This window comes from Monopterus albus, unplaced genomic scaffold, assembly GCF_001952655.1.
Source record: "Monopterus albus unplaced genomic scaffold, M_albus_1.0 scaffold127.1, whole genome shotgun sequence".
NCBI classification, from domain to species: Eukaryota; Metazoa; Chordata; class Actinopteri; order Synbranchiformes; family Synbranchidae; genus Monopterus; species Monopterus albus.
Genome location: NW_018128007.1, coordinates 1,896,980 through 1,912,307, shown reverse-complemented (window position 1 = coordinate 1,912,307; position 15,328 = coordinate 1,896,980). Strand labels below are relative to the sequence as shown.

The following is a 15,328-nucleotide window of genomic DNA, read 5'->3' as shown; positions in this document are numbered from 1 at the left end:
TTTGTAAACAGGACAAATTGTTTATAATTGGGTGTAAGTCATTACAGCAGCAGATGCACCTAAGCAGGGACATGGTCATTAAAACCATGTGATGAGTGGAGTAGCATGACTAATCAACTGTGTGCTGCATGATGTTGAAAACAACACAGCAGTTCATTATTTGATGTGATACTTTATCAATTTGATTCTTCATTCAAAATAAACTCTCACTTCAATGCTGATTCCTGTAACACATTCCAAACAAAGTTATGGCAGGATGAGGTTTGCATTGTCTTGTTAAAATATGCATGGGCGACTGGAAAAGACGTCATCTCGGCCCATCTTTGCTCCTAAAGGGCTCGGCCTTTCCTGGATGCCACGGTGTGTTTTAGAATTCATTTTAAAATTCTTTTATTTGTTTTTAAGTCTTTAAATGGTTTGGCCCCCCTTTATCTTACAGAATTGCTGCATCCCTATAGCCCCTCTCGGTGCCTCAGATCAGCTACTCTTGGAGACACCGAGGGCTAGGCGGAGACTTAGGGGGGACAGAGGACTCTGTGGGGGCTCCTAAGTTGTGGAATGCATTGCCCCTTTACATTAGGCAGGCCCCCTCGTTGTCCACTTTTAAAACTTATTTGAAGACTCATCTGTACCGTTTGGCGTTCGAACCAGTATGAGCCTGTCTTGTTGAGCCTTTGTTTTATGATGGGTGGTTCTTTTAAGTGTGATGTTGTTTTACTGTTGCTTGTTTTATTTTGTTTTATGGGTTTTTGTGGATATTGTGTTAAGCACTTTGGTCAGCTCTGGCTGTGTTAAATGTGCTATATACAGTGCCTTGCGAAAGTATTCGGCCCCCTTGAACTTTGCGACCTTTTGCCACATTTCAGGCTTCAAACATAAAGATATAAAACTGTAATTTTTTGTGAAGAATCAACAACAAGTGGGACACAATCATGAAGTGGAACGAAATTTATTGGATATTTCAAACTTTTTTAACAAATAAAAAACTGAAAAATTGGGCGTGCAAAATTATTCAGCCCCCTTAAGTTAATACTTTGTAGCGCCACCTTTTGCTGCGATTACAGCTGTAAGTCACTTGGGGTATGTCTCTATCAGTTTTGCACATCGAGAGACTGAAATTTTTGCCCATTCCTCCTTGCAAAACAGCTCGAGCTCAGTGAGGTTGGATGGAGAGCGTTTGTGAACAGCAGTTGTCAGTTCTTTCCACAGATTCTCGATTGGATTCAGGTCTGGACTTTGACTTGGCCATTCTAACACCTGGATATGTTTAGTTGTGAACCATTCCATTGTAGATTTTGCTTTATGTTTTGAATCATTGTCTTGTTGGAAGACAAATCGCAGTCCCAGTCTCAGGTCTTTTGCAGACTCCATCAGGTTTCCTTCCAGAATGGTCCTGTATTTGGCTCCATCCATCTTCCCATCAATTTTAACCACCTTCCCTGTCCCTGCTGAAGAAAAGCAGGCCCAAACCATGATGCTGCCACCACCATGTTTGACAGTGGGGATGGTGTGTTCAGGGTGATGAGCTGTGTTGCTTTTACACCAAACATAACGTTTTGCATTGTTGCCAAAAAGTTCGATTTTGGTTTCATCTGACCAGAGCACCTTCTTCCACATGTTTGGTGTGTCTCCCAGGTGGCTTGTGGCAAACTTTAAACGACACTTTTTATGGATATCTTTAAGAAATGGCTTTCTTCTTGCCACTCTTCCATAAAGGCCAGATTTGTGCAGTATACGACTGACTGTTGTCCTATGGACAGAGTCTCCCACCTCAGCTGTAGATCTCTGCAGTTCATCCAGAGTGATCATGGGCCTCTTGGCTGCATCTCTGATCAGTCTTCTCCTTGTATGAGCTGAAAGTTTAGAGGGACGGCCAGGTCTTGGTAGATTTGCAGTGGTCTGATACTCCTTCCATTTCAATATTATCGCTTGCACAGTGCTCCTTGGGATCCAATCGAGAATTTGTGGAAAGAACTGAAAACTGCTGTTCACAAACGCTCTCCATCCAACCTCACTGAGCTCGAGCTGTTTTGCAAGGAGGCATGGGCAAAAATTTCAGTCTCTCGATGTGCAAAACTGATAGAGACATACCCCAAGTGACTTACAGCTGTAATCGCAGCAAAAGGTGGCGCTACAAAGTATTAACTTAAGGGGGCTGAATAATTTTGCACGGCCAATTTTTCAGTTTTTTATTTGTTAAAAAAGTTTGACATATCCAATAAATTTCGTTCCACTTCATGATTGTGTCCCACTTGTTGTTGATTCTTCACAAAAAATTACAGTTTTATATCTTTATGTTTGAAGCCTGAAATGTGGCAAAAGGTCGCAAAGTTCAAGGGGGCCGAATACTTTCGCAAGGCACTGTAAATAAAGTTGATGATGATGATGATGATTTGTACCAAATCATGATGCAGTCACCTGCTGACATCACCTGGTTCAACTGGAATCATCATTTCATTGTTTTACCTCATCACTGGCCCTGAAATGCAACCAACCCAACTTTGTTTGGAATGTGTTGCAACATCAGGATTGAAGTGAGTGTTTGTTTTGAACAAAGAATAAAGTTGATGAGGTGTCACATCAAATAAAGTGCTGATGTGTTGTTCTCAATGTAACACAGGACACAGATGATTTACAAATCACTACTTTCAGTTTTAATTTAGATCTTACATACAGTCCCATTTTTTTCTGATTTGGGGTTGTATGTCACTGTTACTGTTTTGATTTCAGTAAATCCAGTACAAACAATACTGTCAGTTATAATTAAAGAGATATTCCAAAAGAAAAGCAACAAATCAAAACTCTGCCTTGTCAATAACTTTAAATAGGTGAAAACTGAAGCTAGAGATACGATCAACGCCAGACGGATGGGATCCATCTACCATTTACTAGAAACATCAGAGAGGAAATCCTAAAATGATTTCTCTGAAAAATTAGGAAGAACATAATGAAAGAAGTAAAGTTCATTAGCAACACGAGACTGACAAAAGACTTGATATTTACGTTCATATCTAAAGACGCTACAGATCGGTTTAATGCTGGACTGCTCCATTTCATATCTAATAAAATGACATCAAAGTGACATATCAAACTTCATGTTGAAATGGGTTTGACATCTTCACCAAAGTTGGAGCCGGCTCTTAAAAATGATGTTCATATAGCAAAGATAAACAGAAATAATCGATGACGGTAAATACTGCAATGCTCTGCAATGTGGGCTCAGCCAGATCATTCAGACACTCCAACCCGGGCATCAAGCACAATGCATTATTCTCCTGAATGAACCTTGTGTTTTCTCTTTGTTCTGTTATCAAATGCATGCTCAGTCCTTAACCTCTGGGGCCCTTTGACAGTTGCTATCAGCAGTGTCCTGGAACTGAAGATTGGTCACATGCATCATTGAGGAAGCAAAAGTTTGTATGTAATGAAAAACTGTCGACTCGAGTCCAACAAAAATGTGGGATGAGCTGGAACAAGATGTTCTCAGGCCAGATCTACTGGAACAGTGGGGTGCCAAAGAGTTCAGTCCACATTAACTTCAGGCCTCCGTGTTCCTAGTAAATAAAGCATGTGTGTCTGCTGGAGCAGTAACTCACCAATTCTTTGAGCTCTCTCTGTCGGTCGCAGAGCTGCTCGTACATGCGCAGGCCCACGTGGGTGCTCTCCAGGGTGGAGATGATCTGCAGCTGGGTGTCTTTGTTGTCAATGATATTGTACTCCAGCATCAGACACAGGATCTGGACACGCAGACAAACACACACACACACACACACACACTGTAAAGGGGCGGTTTACTGCTTTTAGATGTGATGACCGGTTCACACTGTGATGAGTACTGCTCAGTCCGCTGTATGTCTTCTGTGGCTCCGGAGGAGCTTAGTCAAATCTGGCAAAAATAACCCTGATGAGGTCATAGCAATGTCATCAGCGTTATCTCATCTTAAGCTTGAAGGCTACAAATTCATTAGAGAAAGCCTGTTACAAACTCCATGGGTGTTTGTTTACAAGGAAAAATCTAACAAATACCACTGCTTGCATTATCGGATGTAACATTTTTGCTAGGTATTTTGGCCTCTGGTGCTTTGATATTGACACATTTGGAGAACAAAAGAGAAATCTGATTGACAGAAGAATTAACAGAAACACGAACATGGACATACCTCCACCATGGTTTGGTTTCCACGCAGGGCCAGCAGCATGCAGGGGCCCAGCTTGTTCTCAGCCAGAGAGAGCAGGAACTTCTTGGTCTTATAGCAGGAGCCCATCAGAATATGAACCTTGTAAGGAGCACAGCCATGCATTCATTAGCACAGACCAGTAATATAAAGCCTTTGTGTGAGCGTCTCTGTTCACTCACCATACTGGCAAACAGCTCTCCATCATCATCACAGGCCACACCTCCTGGACTGTAGAGTTGAAACCAGCCATCTTTACCTGAACGCACACTGAGCAAGCAAGAGTGGACCTGGAAAATACACACACAGATGATTCCTCTGATTTCATGATGTTCTGTAAGCTTTAGAAACACTACAAAGTTAAAACAGTAATACACATATACAAACACACACTCACCTCCTGCCTCGGATCCTCCGCAAATCTCTGAATGACATATTTCAGTTCCCTGTTTAGACAGAGAGACAGCAGGACAGAAATGTCAGGCTTTCAAATGGGAACCCAAGTCAATCTGTGAAGCAGGTGTCGGAGTTACTTACTTTGTGAATTTGGCATGCGCAAGAGCCCTGAACATAGGGGAGACAATGAGAGAATGGAGAGATTACAGCCAAAACTGAGAAATGTAGCCAAACAAACATATTTCTGTGGATATATCTGTCATAGTAATGTTAGAGTAGCACGGTGTTACCACAGCTTGGTGGAGACATTCTCCAGGATTAGATAGGTTTCAGAGGGAGTGCACGGCTCATTATGACAGTCAGTACACATGATAAGAGCATGTGAACCTCTTGGGATTGTTTGTTACTTGAGATGACTTTTTAATGATCTCTGTGGGGAATCCTTACAGTTGTGCTTTAAAAGCAGCTGTAAGAGGTTGACTGGTGTCCGGGGAATCACTTTCTCCACTGACCACTGATGATAAAGTTGTGAATAACCCTGGATGCAAATCCATTTAGTGTGTCGGCCTGTTCCAACACTGTCTGGAGCGTTCATGGTGTGAAATATTTCAGGGACCAGGTATTTTAAGGCTACTTAAGTACTTATGTACAGCCTCTGATACTGATATAACTATCAGTATCAGAGGCTGTACATAAGTACTTAAGTAGCGGTCTGTAGCTCACCTGCCAGTTTTCTTTTTCTCTAGAAACTTTAGGATCTCCACTGGGATTTTAAAATAGTTATTTTTTTGGAGTTTACACAAATATGTTTGTGATGATACAGGTTAACTGAGTAACTTAATCTAAAGATTAAGGCTGCGTGTGAGATACAAGTGCAAGAAAATACACATTCAGCTCCATATCAGACCTCATTCATGATGTCACTGAATATAAAGTCAAATTACAGAAACAAAGGAACAGTTTGATGTTTTGTGAAATAACATATCTCACCAAGACTGAGATAAGAAGAAACAGTCCGGCACACGGCCCCCGTAAGATGGCAAATTGTCTTTTTACAAATCAGCTTTTATATGGATTAAGCAAACAACATATACGTATGCTAATAAGTGTTCTGCATGTGTGTATGAAGTTGTCTAAGCATGCCATAGTGTGTGTCACCAGATTTGTGAGTGCGCTGACATGACTCATTGCGTCCTCTGCAGGGTACTGGGGAGTATTGTTGCCTTTCCTAATGACGCCTGAAGCCATCAACCAGGCAACAGTGGCGCAGGTGAACAACAGGTGTGTCTGTGTCTCATGTTTGGACAAACAACAAGTCATCCACCAGTCAATGCTAATGAAGCTCTGGATCAGCTAGTCAATTACAAAGAAGTCTTCGAGCTGCTTATTACCAATTACAGTGGGCTCTTGGGAGGCTTTACTTCATTACACCTGTCAACAGCTGGACCCCCCGCTACTATACACTGGCAGAGATGGTGAAATGCTACACTGGAAACAAATGAAAAGGCGGGAGATGGAGCAGAGGCGAGTCCAATGGGTGGTAGTAGCATAACCACAGTAAGTGTGTGGGGCCAAAAGGTGGGTGACCTACACTACTAGGCCTCGACCCAGGACACAGGGTCTTACACGCCTTCCTGTGTCACGCTGCAGCTGCTACACTATAGTTGTTTTTGGCGGCCTGTTTTAATGTTAGTTTTAGTCTAGTCTTTGTGTGAAGCTGTCATTTTAGTTTTTATTAGTTTTAGTCACGTTCATACTCTTTTTAGTTTAGTCAAGTTTGAGTCAACTAAAAGTCTTATTTTAGTCAGAATTATCCATGACTATTTTCATCTAGTTTTAGTTGACGAAAAGTGATGACATTTTAGTCTAGTTTTAGTTCATGAAAATTGTATTTTAGTCTCTTTTTAGTAATGCAATTCTATTTAACCCAGTCAATATAGTATAAGTACCTAGTAGTACAGACGAAACCAAATTTTTCTTTTAGCCAAACCCATTTCAAACAAGGTTATCTTATTATATTATTGTTACCTTATAGACTCAAGAATACATCCAATACACATTTAGTGTGATTTTGTGGCCACATTTCTCCCCATCTTTTTCCACAACACATTGTTTTCTTTTCCACTTCTATGTAATTAAAGTTTTTCCAAATATTGTTTCTTCTCTTTCTCCCAATGGACCCCGGCTGGCCGGCCATCTTAACTTTCTCTCTGTAAGACTTAACTTTGCTTTTTGTCGTCTTCTAAATAATGTCGCGTGTGAGGCTTAAGGAAGTGACGTCGCCTGCGTCTGCGCAATGCGACCTGATGCAGCCCCTGAAGCGAGACACAGGAAACTGAAATACTGCAAAATAATAATAATAATGCGACTAAACGAGACGAAATAACATTTCGTTTCGTCTCGTTTTGGTCAAAGAAAATGAAGAGACATTTTAGCATAGTTTTTATTTTGTAAACCACATTTAGTCTCTTTTTTTCGTCAACAATATCGCATTATACATTTTATTATAGTCTTCGTCGCATGACCAGCATTTACGTTGCGTCTCATCTCGTTTCCGTCACGTGATAAAGGTTTGTTGACGACGATATTTAGTATATCGCATTATACCTTTTATTATAGTCTTCGTCGCATGACCAGCATTTACGTTGCGTCTCATCTCGTTTCCGTCACGTGATAAAGGTTTGTTGACGACGATATTTAGTCACAATTTTCGTTGACGAAAACAACACTACCAGCCACTTTATTAGGTACACCTTTACAGCTGTATGCACGTCAGTGCAACACTTCCGCCTTAGCATCTGTGTTTATGAAATGTTCCTAAAATTCTGACCCTCTCATGTATGCAACTGGGGAGGACAAAAATATAGAGACACCTCTGAATATAATGTAGCTCAACACCACCTTTAACTACCTCAATTATAAACATATAATTGAATTTATACATTTATGACAGTTTCACCAAAAACAGACATGTTGAGCTTCATAAACACAGATGCTAAGGCGGAAGTGTTGCACTGACGTGCATACAGCTGTAAAGGTGTACCTAATAAAGTGGCCTGTGAGTGTATACTTTCATGAACTCCCCTTTTCACTCAATGGGACTATGGTGTCTGGTTGGCTGCTTTAAGTAGCTTGAATAATCTCAGCAGAATCAAAGCCATCACAGGAGAGCCTTCACACCCTGCTCATCATTTTTTTGACCTGCTGCCGTCTGGACAGCGCTTCAGGTCAATAAAATCCCATACCACCAGACTAACTAATAGCTTCTTCCCCTGGGCCATTTGAATTGCAAATAAACACTAAATAACACTACCTCTTTCAGATGTGTAATATTATTGTGCAATTTCATGGTGCACTTTATATGGTAAAGGCTTACAGCTGGCATTAGATGTGCAGATATTTTCTATTCTATTCTAAGACATTACTAGATGAATGAATTAGGTGTGACTGCCCAGTGCGAGTTGAATACGTACTCTTTAGGGAAGGGGATGGGCTGCAGCAGGCTGGCCAGAGCCGGTCTCCAGTCATCGTAGTCTGACCTGCCAGAGACAGACAGATGAAGGAAGTCAGTGTAACAATGGAAAGAGGATGGAGAAGTCTGGATTACTGAGGCTGCAGAACAAAAAGACGGGAGTAGTTGAAACATGAGGTGGCGCAAACCTACGGCGTTGACTGTAACGAACGACAGCATCACATTACTGTGAGTCAAGTAACTGGCTTTGTTAAAAAAGCACAGACACTGTGGTTTTTAGGCCAGGCTGTTTGGTTAACATACCCACACCCCAACACAAGGACACACACTGCTGCCCCACTTTCACACTGTGTAATCAGCACTGGGGTCATTCATGGTTATGTTATCATCTCTTTCAAAGATATCATATGTGTGTCTGAGGCTGTTTAAAGTTTAGCAGGCTCCAAGACCAGCGCTGTGGTGATCAGTGACTTGGTGACGGGCCCAGCAGGGTCTCCGCTCACAGAGCGATCCACTGCAGCTGAAAAATCCCTCTAAGATCCTGTACTGACAGCTTGTTATGGGTGAAGCTTTGCCTGTTTACACTGCAGTGATATATGTGAATTTCTGGATTAAGGAAAGACATCTGTGTTTCTGGTCCATGCTGCCGGTTGATGGTTTGGAACTCACACAGTTAATGCATCACTCCCTGCATCAGCTGACTTTGTGCAGTCTGGGTCAGTGTTCTGACTGTTATGCCGATCCATCTGTGAATCTCTGTGTATGAAGAATTATTATTATGGGATGTTGTCAAATCTAATGAAAGCCAATGGCTTATTCACTGTAAATGACATCCTGTTGCTGTAGGACCTCTATCGTACTCCTTTCTATCATGTGTAACCAGTGGCCTTCTCTGCTGGCCTAAACACTATCAGAAGCACTGACCTACATTTACAACCTAAATTCTAATATTTGTTCCATGAAATTGTATTAATTTATTCCCAACACTCTATTCTCTTCATTTCGTAGCGTTTCTCTTGGCTGCACTGCTTCCAGTACGTGTGTATGGATGTTAGATTTTTTTGTCCAATCAGATTTCAGCCTCTATGTGTTGCCATGTCAATCTAATCTGCCCAGGGCCTTCAGAATCAGTAGTGCTTAAACTATATTAGCAGTGGGACTGTTTCTTTAACCAATCAGATTTCAAATTCGCCTCACAGGGCCAGCTAGCTGGCCCACAATGATGTCAGCATTTTTCCGTCCTCTGATTGGTTGGTCAGAGCAAAACTAGAAAAGGACTTACAGAGATCACCTCCGTGAGGATGGATTTTGTCTATAAATAAATAGCATCTCAAATATAAATAAATAGCATCTCATCTAGTATTTAATTTAAATTTTGTATGTTTTTGTCATGTTATTAGATAAATATTGATTCTGAACTGCGCTAGATGATGTACGTGGCACAGTTGCGGTTGTAGTGTAGAGGTTTTGGAGTTGTCTTAACTGGGTTTCTTGCTTTAGTAAAAACGATATTCACCCTCAATACGCGAAATGCCTCTTTCTCTGTAATGCCACACTTTATTATACTGCGTTTTTGTATAGTACTGATGGTTTCTATAATTGCAACGTACAGTGGTGGTATTAAGAGGTGAATTAAGTCGGGTAAGTCCCCACTGAAGGTCCAGGTACCAAATGCACAGCCCGCCACTGTGTGTAACCAATGTTCATCTCAGTTCATTGCACTGGAGGCAGTAGAATCAGCGTAGCAGCGGTTCTTACAGCTGAAACTTGAGCTACATGCACAGTCTGACATTTTGGAAATCATCTCGTTTCCTTTCTTAAACAGAATCATATGAAAAGATTAACACCCGAGGGACCAGTGCACAGGTACAGGTAGGTCAACGACATGTTTAGCCTAGCTCAGCACAAAGACTGCCCCCTGTTCATCTCTGTATATTACCTCCAACGAATGCTGATACTGATCTACTTATTTAACTCTGGGAAAATGTGTATGCAACATGTTGGCCTGTTCCATCAGTATTCAGGAACAGTGACAGTTTAATGTGTGAACTCACAGCATCTTGAGGATGAGTGCAAAGCAGCCCAGCACTCGGTCGGCCTGTGCAGGCAGCTGAATGGACAGGGTGTTGAGGGCTGGGCTGACCAGCAGGCAGTCGATGAGGTTGGGTTCGCTGTCGCTCCCTATCGGCCCGCCCTTGAGCCTGGTGTTGGCTGAGTTGTTGTTCCGCTCCAGCTCCACCAGGATCTCGCTGGAATTGACGACAGAAGGAGGAGGGGAGAGAGGCAGGGAGGGCATCGGGGAGGAGATGGGGATGGGTGGGATGGGGTTTTGGGGAGTAGGCAGCTGAGGAAGGCTGGAGTTGGTGGAGAGGGGGAGGAGGGTGGCAGTAGGTGGCGTCGGAGGCTCGGGGCGCAGCAGGCAGAGCGGCATAGGGGGTTTGCGATCATTCAGCTGCTGGCAACCATTTCTGATCTCCTTCAGGCTGGGGGAGTTGTCCCGACTGCAGGGAGAAGAAAGGTGAGCAGGCCAAGTACAACACCTCTGCTCATGGCAGGGTCATTAAGTGTCACTGTCAATGTAAGTATAAACAAGAGGCCTCAGAATAATAAGTGAGGTGGTGAGAGCCAGGAGAGATGGGTGCCACAGTGATGGCTCCTTTGTGTGCTGGAGTTTTGGAAAAACAGCTAGGAAGTGTCCCTCTCTGGGGCGAAGGAAGCCAAGGAGATGACGCTAATGAGTTAAGAATATGCTACATATCTGCAGTAAACAAAAAGTCCCCATGGAACAGGCTAGAAAGAAGCACGACCATTTAAATACATTATAAATATACATATTCTACCCTTTCATAACAATATACTCAGAGTTGGTTCTCCATTCCTGTGCACTGCAAATAGTGTTTCTGTATCTGAATTTAGTGTTTGACTGTTGGCGGGTGTGAACAATAAACTACATTCATTAACTATGCCAATACTAAATGTAAAGATAGTACTGTGATATGATCTGTGATGTGGCTGAAGTCTGTTCTGCCAGCTGTCGTGCTGTGTATAGTCCCTGTTAAACCCACGAGTTCTTTTCTTGAAAAGAAAAAAAGAGACAATCTACCGACATCACCAGACTTCATATGCAGCTTCAGGTTATCCTTTGAAATAAATCTGATCACATTACACATTTAATGCAGTTCTATTTATTGATGGTATTTTATATATTTTCTTACTTCTATTGTACTGGGAGACCATGTTTACATATTTATTTAAAATAAAATCCCATGCTGGGGACACTGCACATCATAATGTGCTCAGATGACAGTAATGTGGTAAACTCTGCTTATGACTGGACAGTTTCCTTCATACTAGTTCAATGAGATGTGAGAAATTACCAGCCATGTTTGTCTATCCAGTGAAAAATGGACAGAGGCAAACAAAACAACGGCCCTCCTACTACAGGAGTAAGCGACACTGAATGGTATGATCAGTCTGCTGTGGCAAAGCCTCTTTCTCACACCAGCTATTTTACTTTAATGTGTTCAGGCACTGATTTCCAGGCAGTGATCAGCGTATTTGTTCTAGAACAAAATCCCATCAAACATCCTTTAATGTTTTTAGAGAATTATCTACATTTTAAATTTCTTTCTGGGGAAACAACTCAAAACTCACTTCACTGTGCACTTGACAAACCTATGTTTACTTACACTCAGGTGCCAGTGTATTATTACAGGTAGGTACACCCAGCTGAATGTCTCGCCGTCTAGCACAACAGCCATGTGATACTGTATATCCCACCTTCATGAACACATTACATTTATTTAACAGCAGCACAAACTAGTCTGCAAAATGGCCGTAACAATAAATCAGCCTCTCTCTAAACCTAGAACACTGAACAATAAGCCTTCATCAAGATAGGATTTATTGCAGGGCTGTTATGTTAGATACATTAGTGCTAGGGAGTGTGAGCACCAGGCCAATCGCTGAGTGAGAAAGAGTACACAGTATAAACTATAACACAGTGAGCTACAGCTAGAGCAAGGCAACAGAAACAGCTTTTACTCATGTTTCTCTTTTGGGTATTTTGTCAGAGAACGTGTGTTGAGGTAGCCATGTTGTTTCCAGTCAGTATGGAGCCTCAGTGAGGGGTGTGGCTTGTTTTAGCTTGGTTACTAGTTTCATGGTAAACCATGGTCACATTTCCAGTGGGTAGTATAACCAGTTTTAATTATCCTGTGGTGGTGGTGGTTGTGTTTTGTCTTTTAGAAGAGACCTGACTGAAGATGGTCATCCTGTCTGCAGAAGCTGCAGAAAGAAAAGTAAGTTCACTTTTAGCTCCTTGCAAGATGTGGGGACCTCAGACGGGAGGGAAGGTCGTGGTAATGTAAAGGGAAGCCTTCAGTGTTACCTACTCTTATAAAATCACATGTTGTCCTGCTGCTGTATGCCTCGTGTCTGCAGTCTATTCATTCATTGCATAAGTTAACACATTATGTAGTCGGCCAAACAACATATTTTGTTCAACAGACATTGGCTAGAAGAGAAACACTATACTCCTCTACATTTATGTTAGGTGGTGGACTCACTGCAATTACGATCAGTCTTCTTAATACTCTGTGTATTTCTAAGAGAGAGAATAATAATAATGATAATAAATGAGTGTTCCCTTAGTAACAGAGTGGGTATTCAGCAGGCAGACCCAGTAATGTTACTGGCCCCTTGTCCTTATCTACAAAAAGTCTATAGTGCTGCTAATTTGATTTTTGCTTTTACTATATAACCGGAAATTAAAATTTTGAGCTTGTTTTTCAGTACTTTAGGAACATTTTCAGCACATTTTAACAATACCTTGATATTACTGCTAACTGAAATACTGATCATTTTGGTCATTATAATCACGAATATTACATGTATACGGTTTCGTCTGTACTGCTGACCATCAGGATCCAAGCTGCTCAATCTGCAGCTGTCGGTCTGGACATGAGTGGAAAGGTATATGGATAAACTGAGGGAAAGATGAAACACTAATCAAATCAAATGTGAAGCTGTGGATGTGTATAACTGACCTGTTGATGAACTCCTCATAACAGGAATAAATGGCAGCCAGACACACTGCTACTAAATTTGGCAGGACGCGAGGGTGAGGGCACTGACCGGTTGGCCCATGCATGCTGCAACACACACAAGTACAGGTCAGATACCATGGTCCCAACTACCTGGTGAAGGGTCAGCCTTCGTCACAGCACACAATCAGCCCAGTGGACCTCACGCTGCTTTGAGTATTTCATGTTTCATGAGCATTTTCATGAGGAGTCTACATGTGATTTAGAGACTTTTCAGCCGTGAGAAGAACAAGGTTTGGGTATGAAACTGGTCAAATGTATACAAACAGGTAAAACACAAAACCAGCAGTCATTAACATAAATCCTGGCCTTCTATCACTAATACTCAATTACATGTATAAATCTTATGAACAGGCCATTAAAAAACTTCTAGGGCCTGTTGACAGGTATGATTGTACACTACCGTTACTCACCTGTGGACAAACTTCTTGACCACCTCCATCCCAGCATTCAGCTCATTGAGAGCCAGGATGTACTCCTGAGTGAAGAGACGCAGTCGAGGGCACTTCCCAAAATCCTGCCAAAGAGTTATATAAATATATAAACCAAAAATGCTAATCTTCTCCTACTGCTGTTCTGTAATTACAACAACTGAAAGAGCCTTCATCCACCATAGGTGGTGTCATTTATTCGGCTTATGTCTCTTTGTTGAACAGTGCACTGGGGACACATGAAGGGCAAATTTTCAGCTGGAAAATCTGTTCTTCTGTACCCAGCCTTTGTATTTAAGCCAAGGAGTGAAATTCAGACGCTGCTACAGTACAGTGGGGTGGGGAAGGGATTTGTATTTTCAAGTCCTTTTTATATTATTTCTTGGGGCATTTTATGCTTTATTGCTCATTAGTTGAAAGTAAAAAGATGACAAGAGATGAGAAGGATGTTGGGCTTCTTGGCACTTTGACCACTCAGCCTGGTCTGAAGCCAGTCCTAACTAGACTGACTGAGAGGCAGGGTACGCCGTGGACCGGTCCATCACAGTGCTGACACACAGAGACAGAAAACCACTCGCACCTAGGGATCAGTCATCCATCAACCTAACCAAACAAACAACAAGCTAACAAAGCTCTCGTCCACACTACTGAGCTCCTCTCACCATGTTGTGTTTGAGAATTCTCTGGACGACAGGAGTGAACACCTCAATCACCACCATCGATCTCGGCCGCTCCCGGCAGTGCTGCAGCACACAAGAGTAACCGTCAGCCTTTCAAACACTTACAACAATTTAAATTTACTACAGAAATGTTCAGTGTTGTTCTACTTTGCTTATTAATGCAGCACTTAATCTTACCTTACAGAAGAACTCACACAAGTCAGGTGGTGGATGGTTGTTTTCCAGAAGAGGGGCAATGGCCTGCACAAACAAACACACACACACACCAATATTTCCATATCCTATCTCTTATTTACCCTGGCCGGGAGCCAGCAACATAGGTCTGGGCTGTCAGGTGCGGGAACCTTGTAAAAACCGCCCACAGGTGAGTTACACAAACATGACAATCTCTCTCAGCATCGAGCTCTTTTGTTCTGCCCAGATACCACCATATGGGCATCGACTGCAGCAATCAAAAACACACTAAAACATGAGGAAAATCTATACCTCCCTTCAATTTAAAGACTGAAAAACAGAAGCCAAGACCCAAGTACTGAACATGGGAGACAAGACAACAGTTACATGACATTACAAAAGCATATAGAGTGTTTAACAAGGTTGTAATGTGTGAAGTGTGGGTATTTCCAACTTATGCAGTCTATGAAATGCAAGAAAGGGAAAAGGAGTGGAATAAAAAAAAAAAGACCAATAATAATGATGATGATAACAGTACTACTAATAAAATCAACTTGTTACATTTCTAGAGGTTGGTGGGAATGTGCGTGGCCTCAGCCCCAGGTGTTTGGTTCAAGTTGAAATGTGTTAGAAATGGTTCCATGTGTCATAAAAAGCTGATAAACTATTCTTGTGAGTGGATGCCATTTTCTCTAATGTGATGTATTCTGTCAGAAGGTTGGTCCAGTGGTTTATGTGTAGTGATTTTTTTGATTTCCAATTTTGAAAGATTGTTTTCTTGGCAATAGCTAGAGAAATGAGGAGTGGGTTTTTATATTTAATTGGTAGGTGGTCGATTTCTATGATATTACAGAGTAAGCAAAGTGATGGAGAAGGAGGGATTCTACAGCCCAAG

At 41.9% G+C, this 15,328-nt stretch overlaps 1 protein-coding gene across 1 annotated transcript in view; it reads right to left on the bottom strand.

Annotated features, from left to right (window-relative positions):
- cmip (c-Maf inducing protein) overlaps positions 1–15,328 on the bottom strand; it is a 56,877-nt gene that overhangs the window by 5,811 nt on the left and 35,738 nt on the right. Inside the window, exons 6-16 of the mRNA XM_020612657.1 lie at positions 14,437–14,499; positions 14,242–14,322; positions 13,562–13,665; positions 13,092–13,196; positions 10,098–10,544; positions 8,045–8,110; positions 4,713–4,739; positions 4,573–4,621; positions 4,358–4,465; positions 4,161–4,277; positions 3,597–3,737 (exon numbers count right to left, since the gene is read on the bottom strand). Coding sequence (XP_020468313.1) covers positions 3,597–3,737; positions 4,161–4,277; positions 4,358–4,465; positions 4,573–4,621; positions 4,713–4,739; positions 8,045–8,110; positions 10,098–10,544; positions 13,092–13,196; positions 13,562–13,665; positions 14,242–14,322; positions 14,437–14,499 — 1,308 coding nt within the window. The remainder of the gene's footprint in view (positions 1–3,596; positions 3,738–4,160; positions 4,278–4,357; positions 4,466–4,572; positions 4,622–4,712; positions 4,740–8,044; positions 8,111–10,097; positions 10,545–13,091; positions 13,197–13,561; positions 13,666–14,241; positions 14,323–14,436; positions 14,500–15,328) is intronic.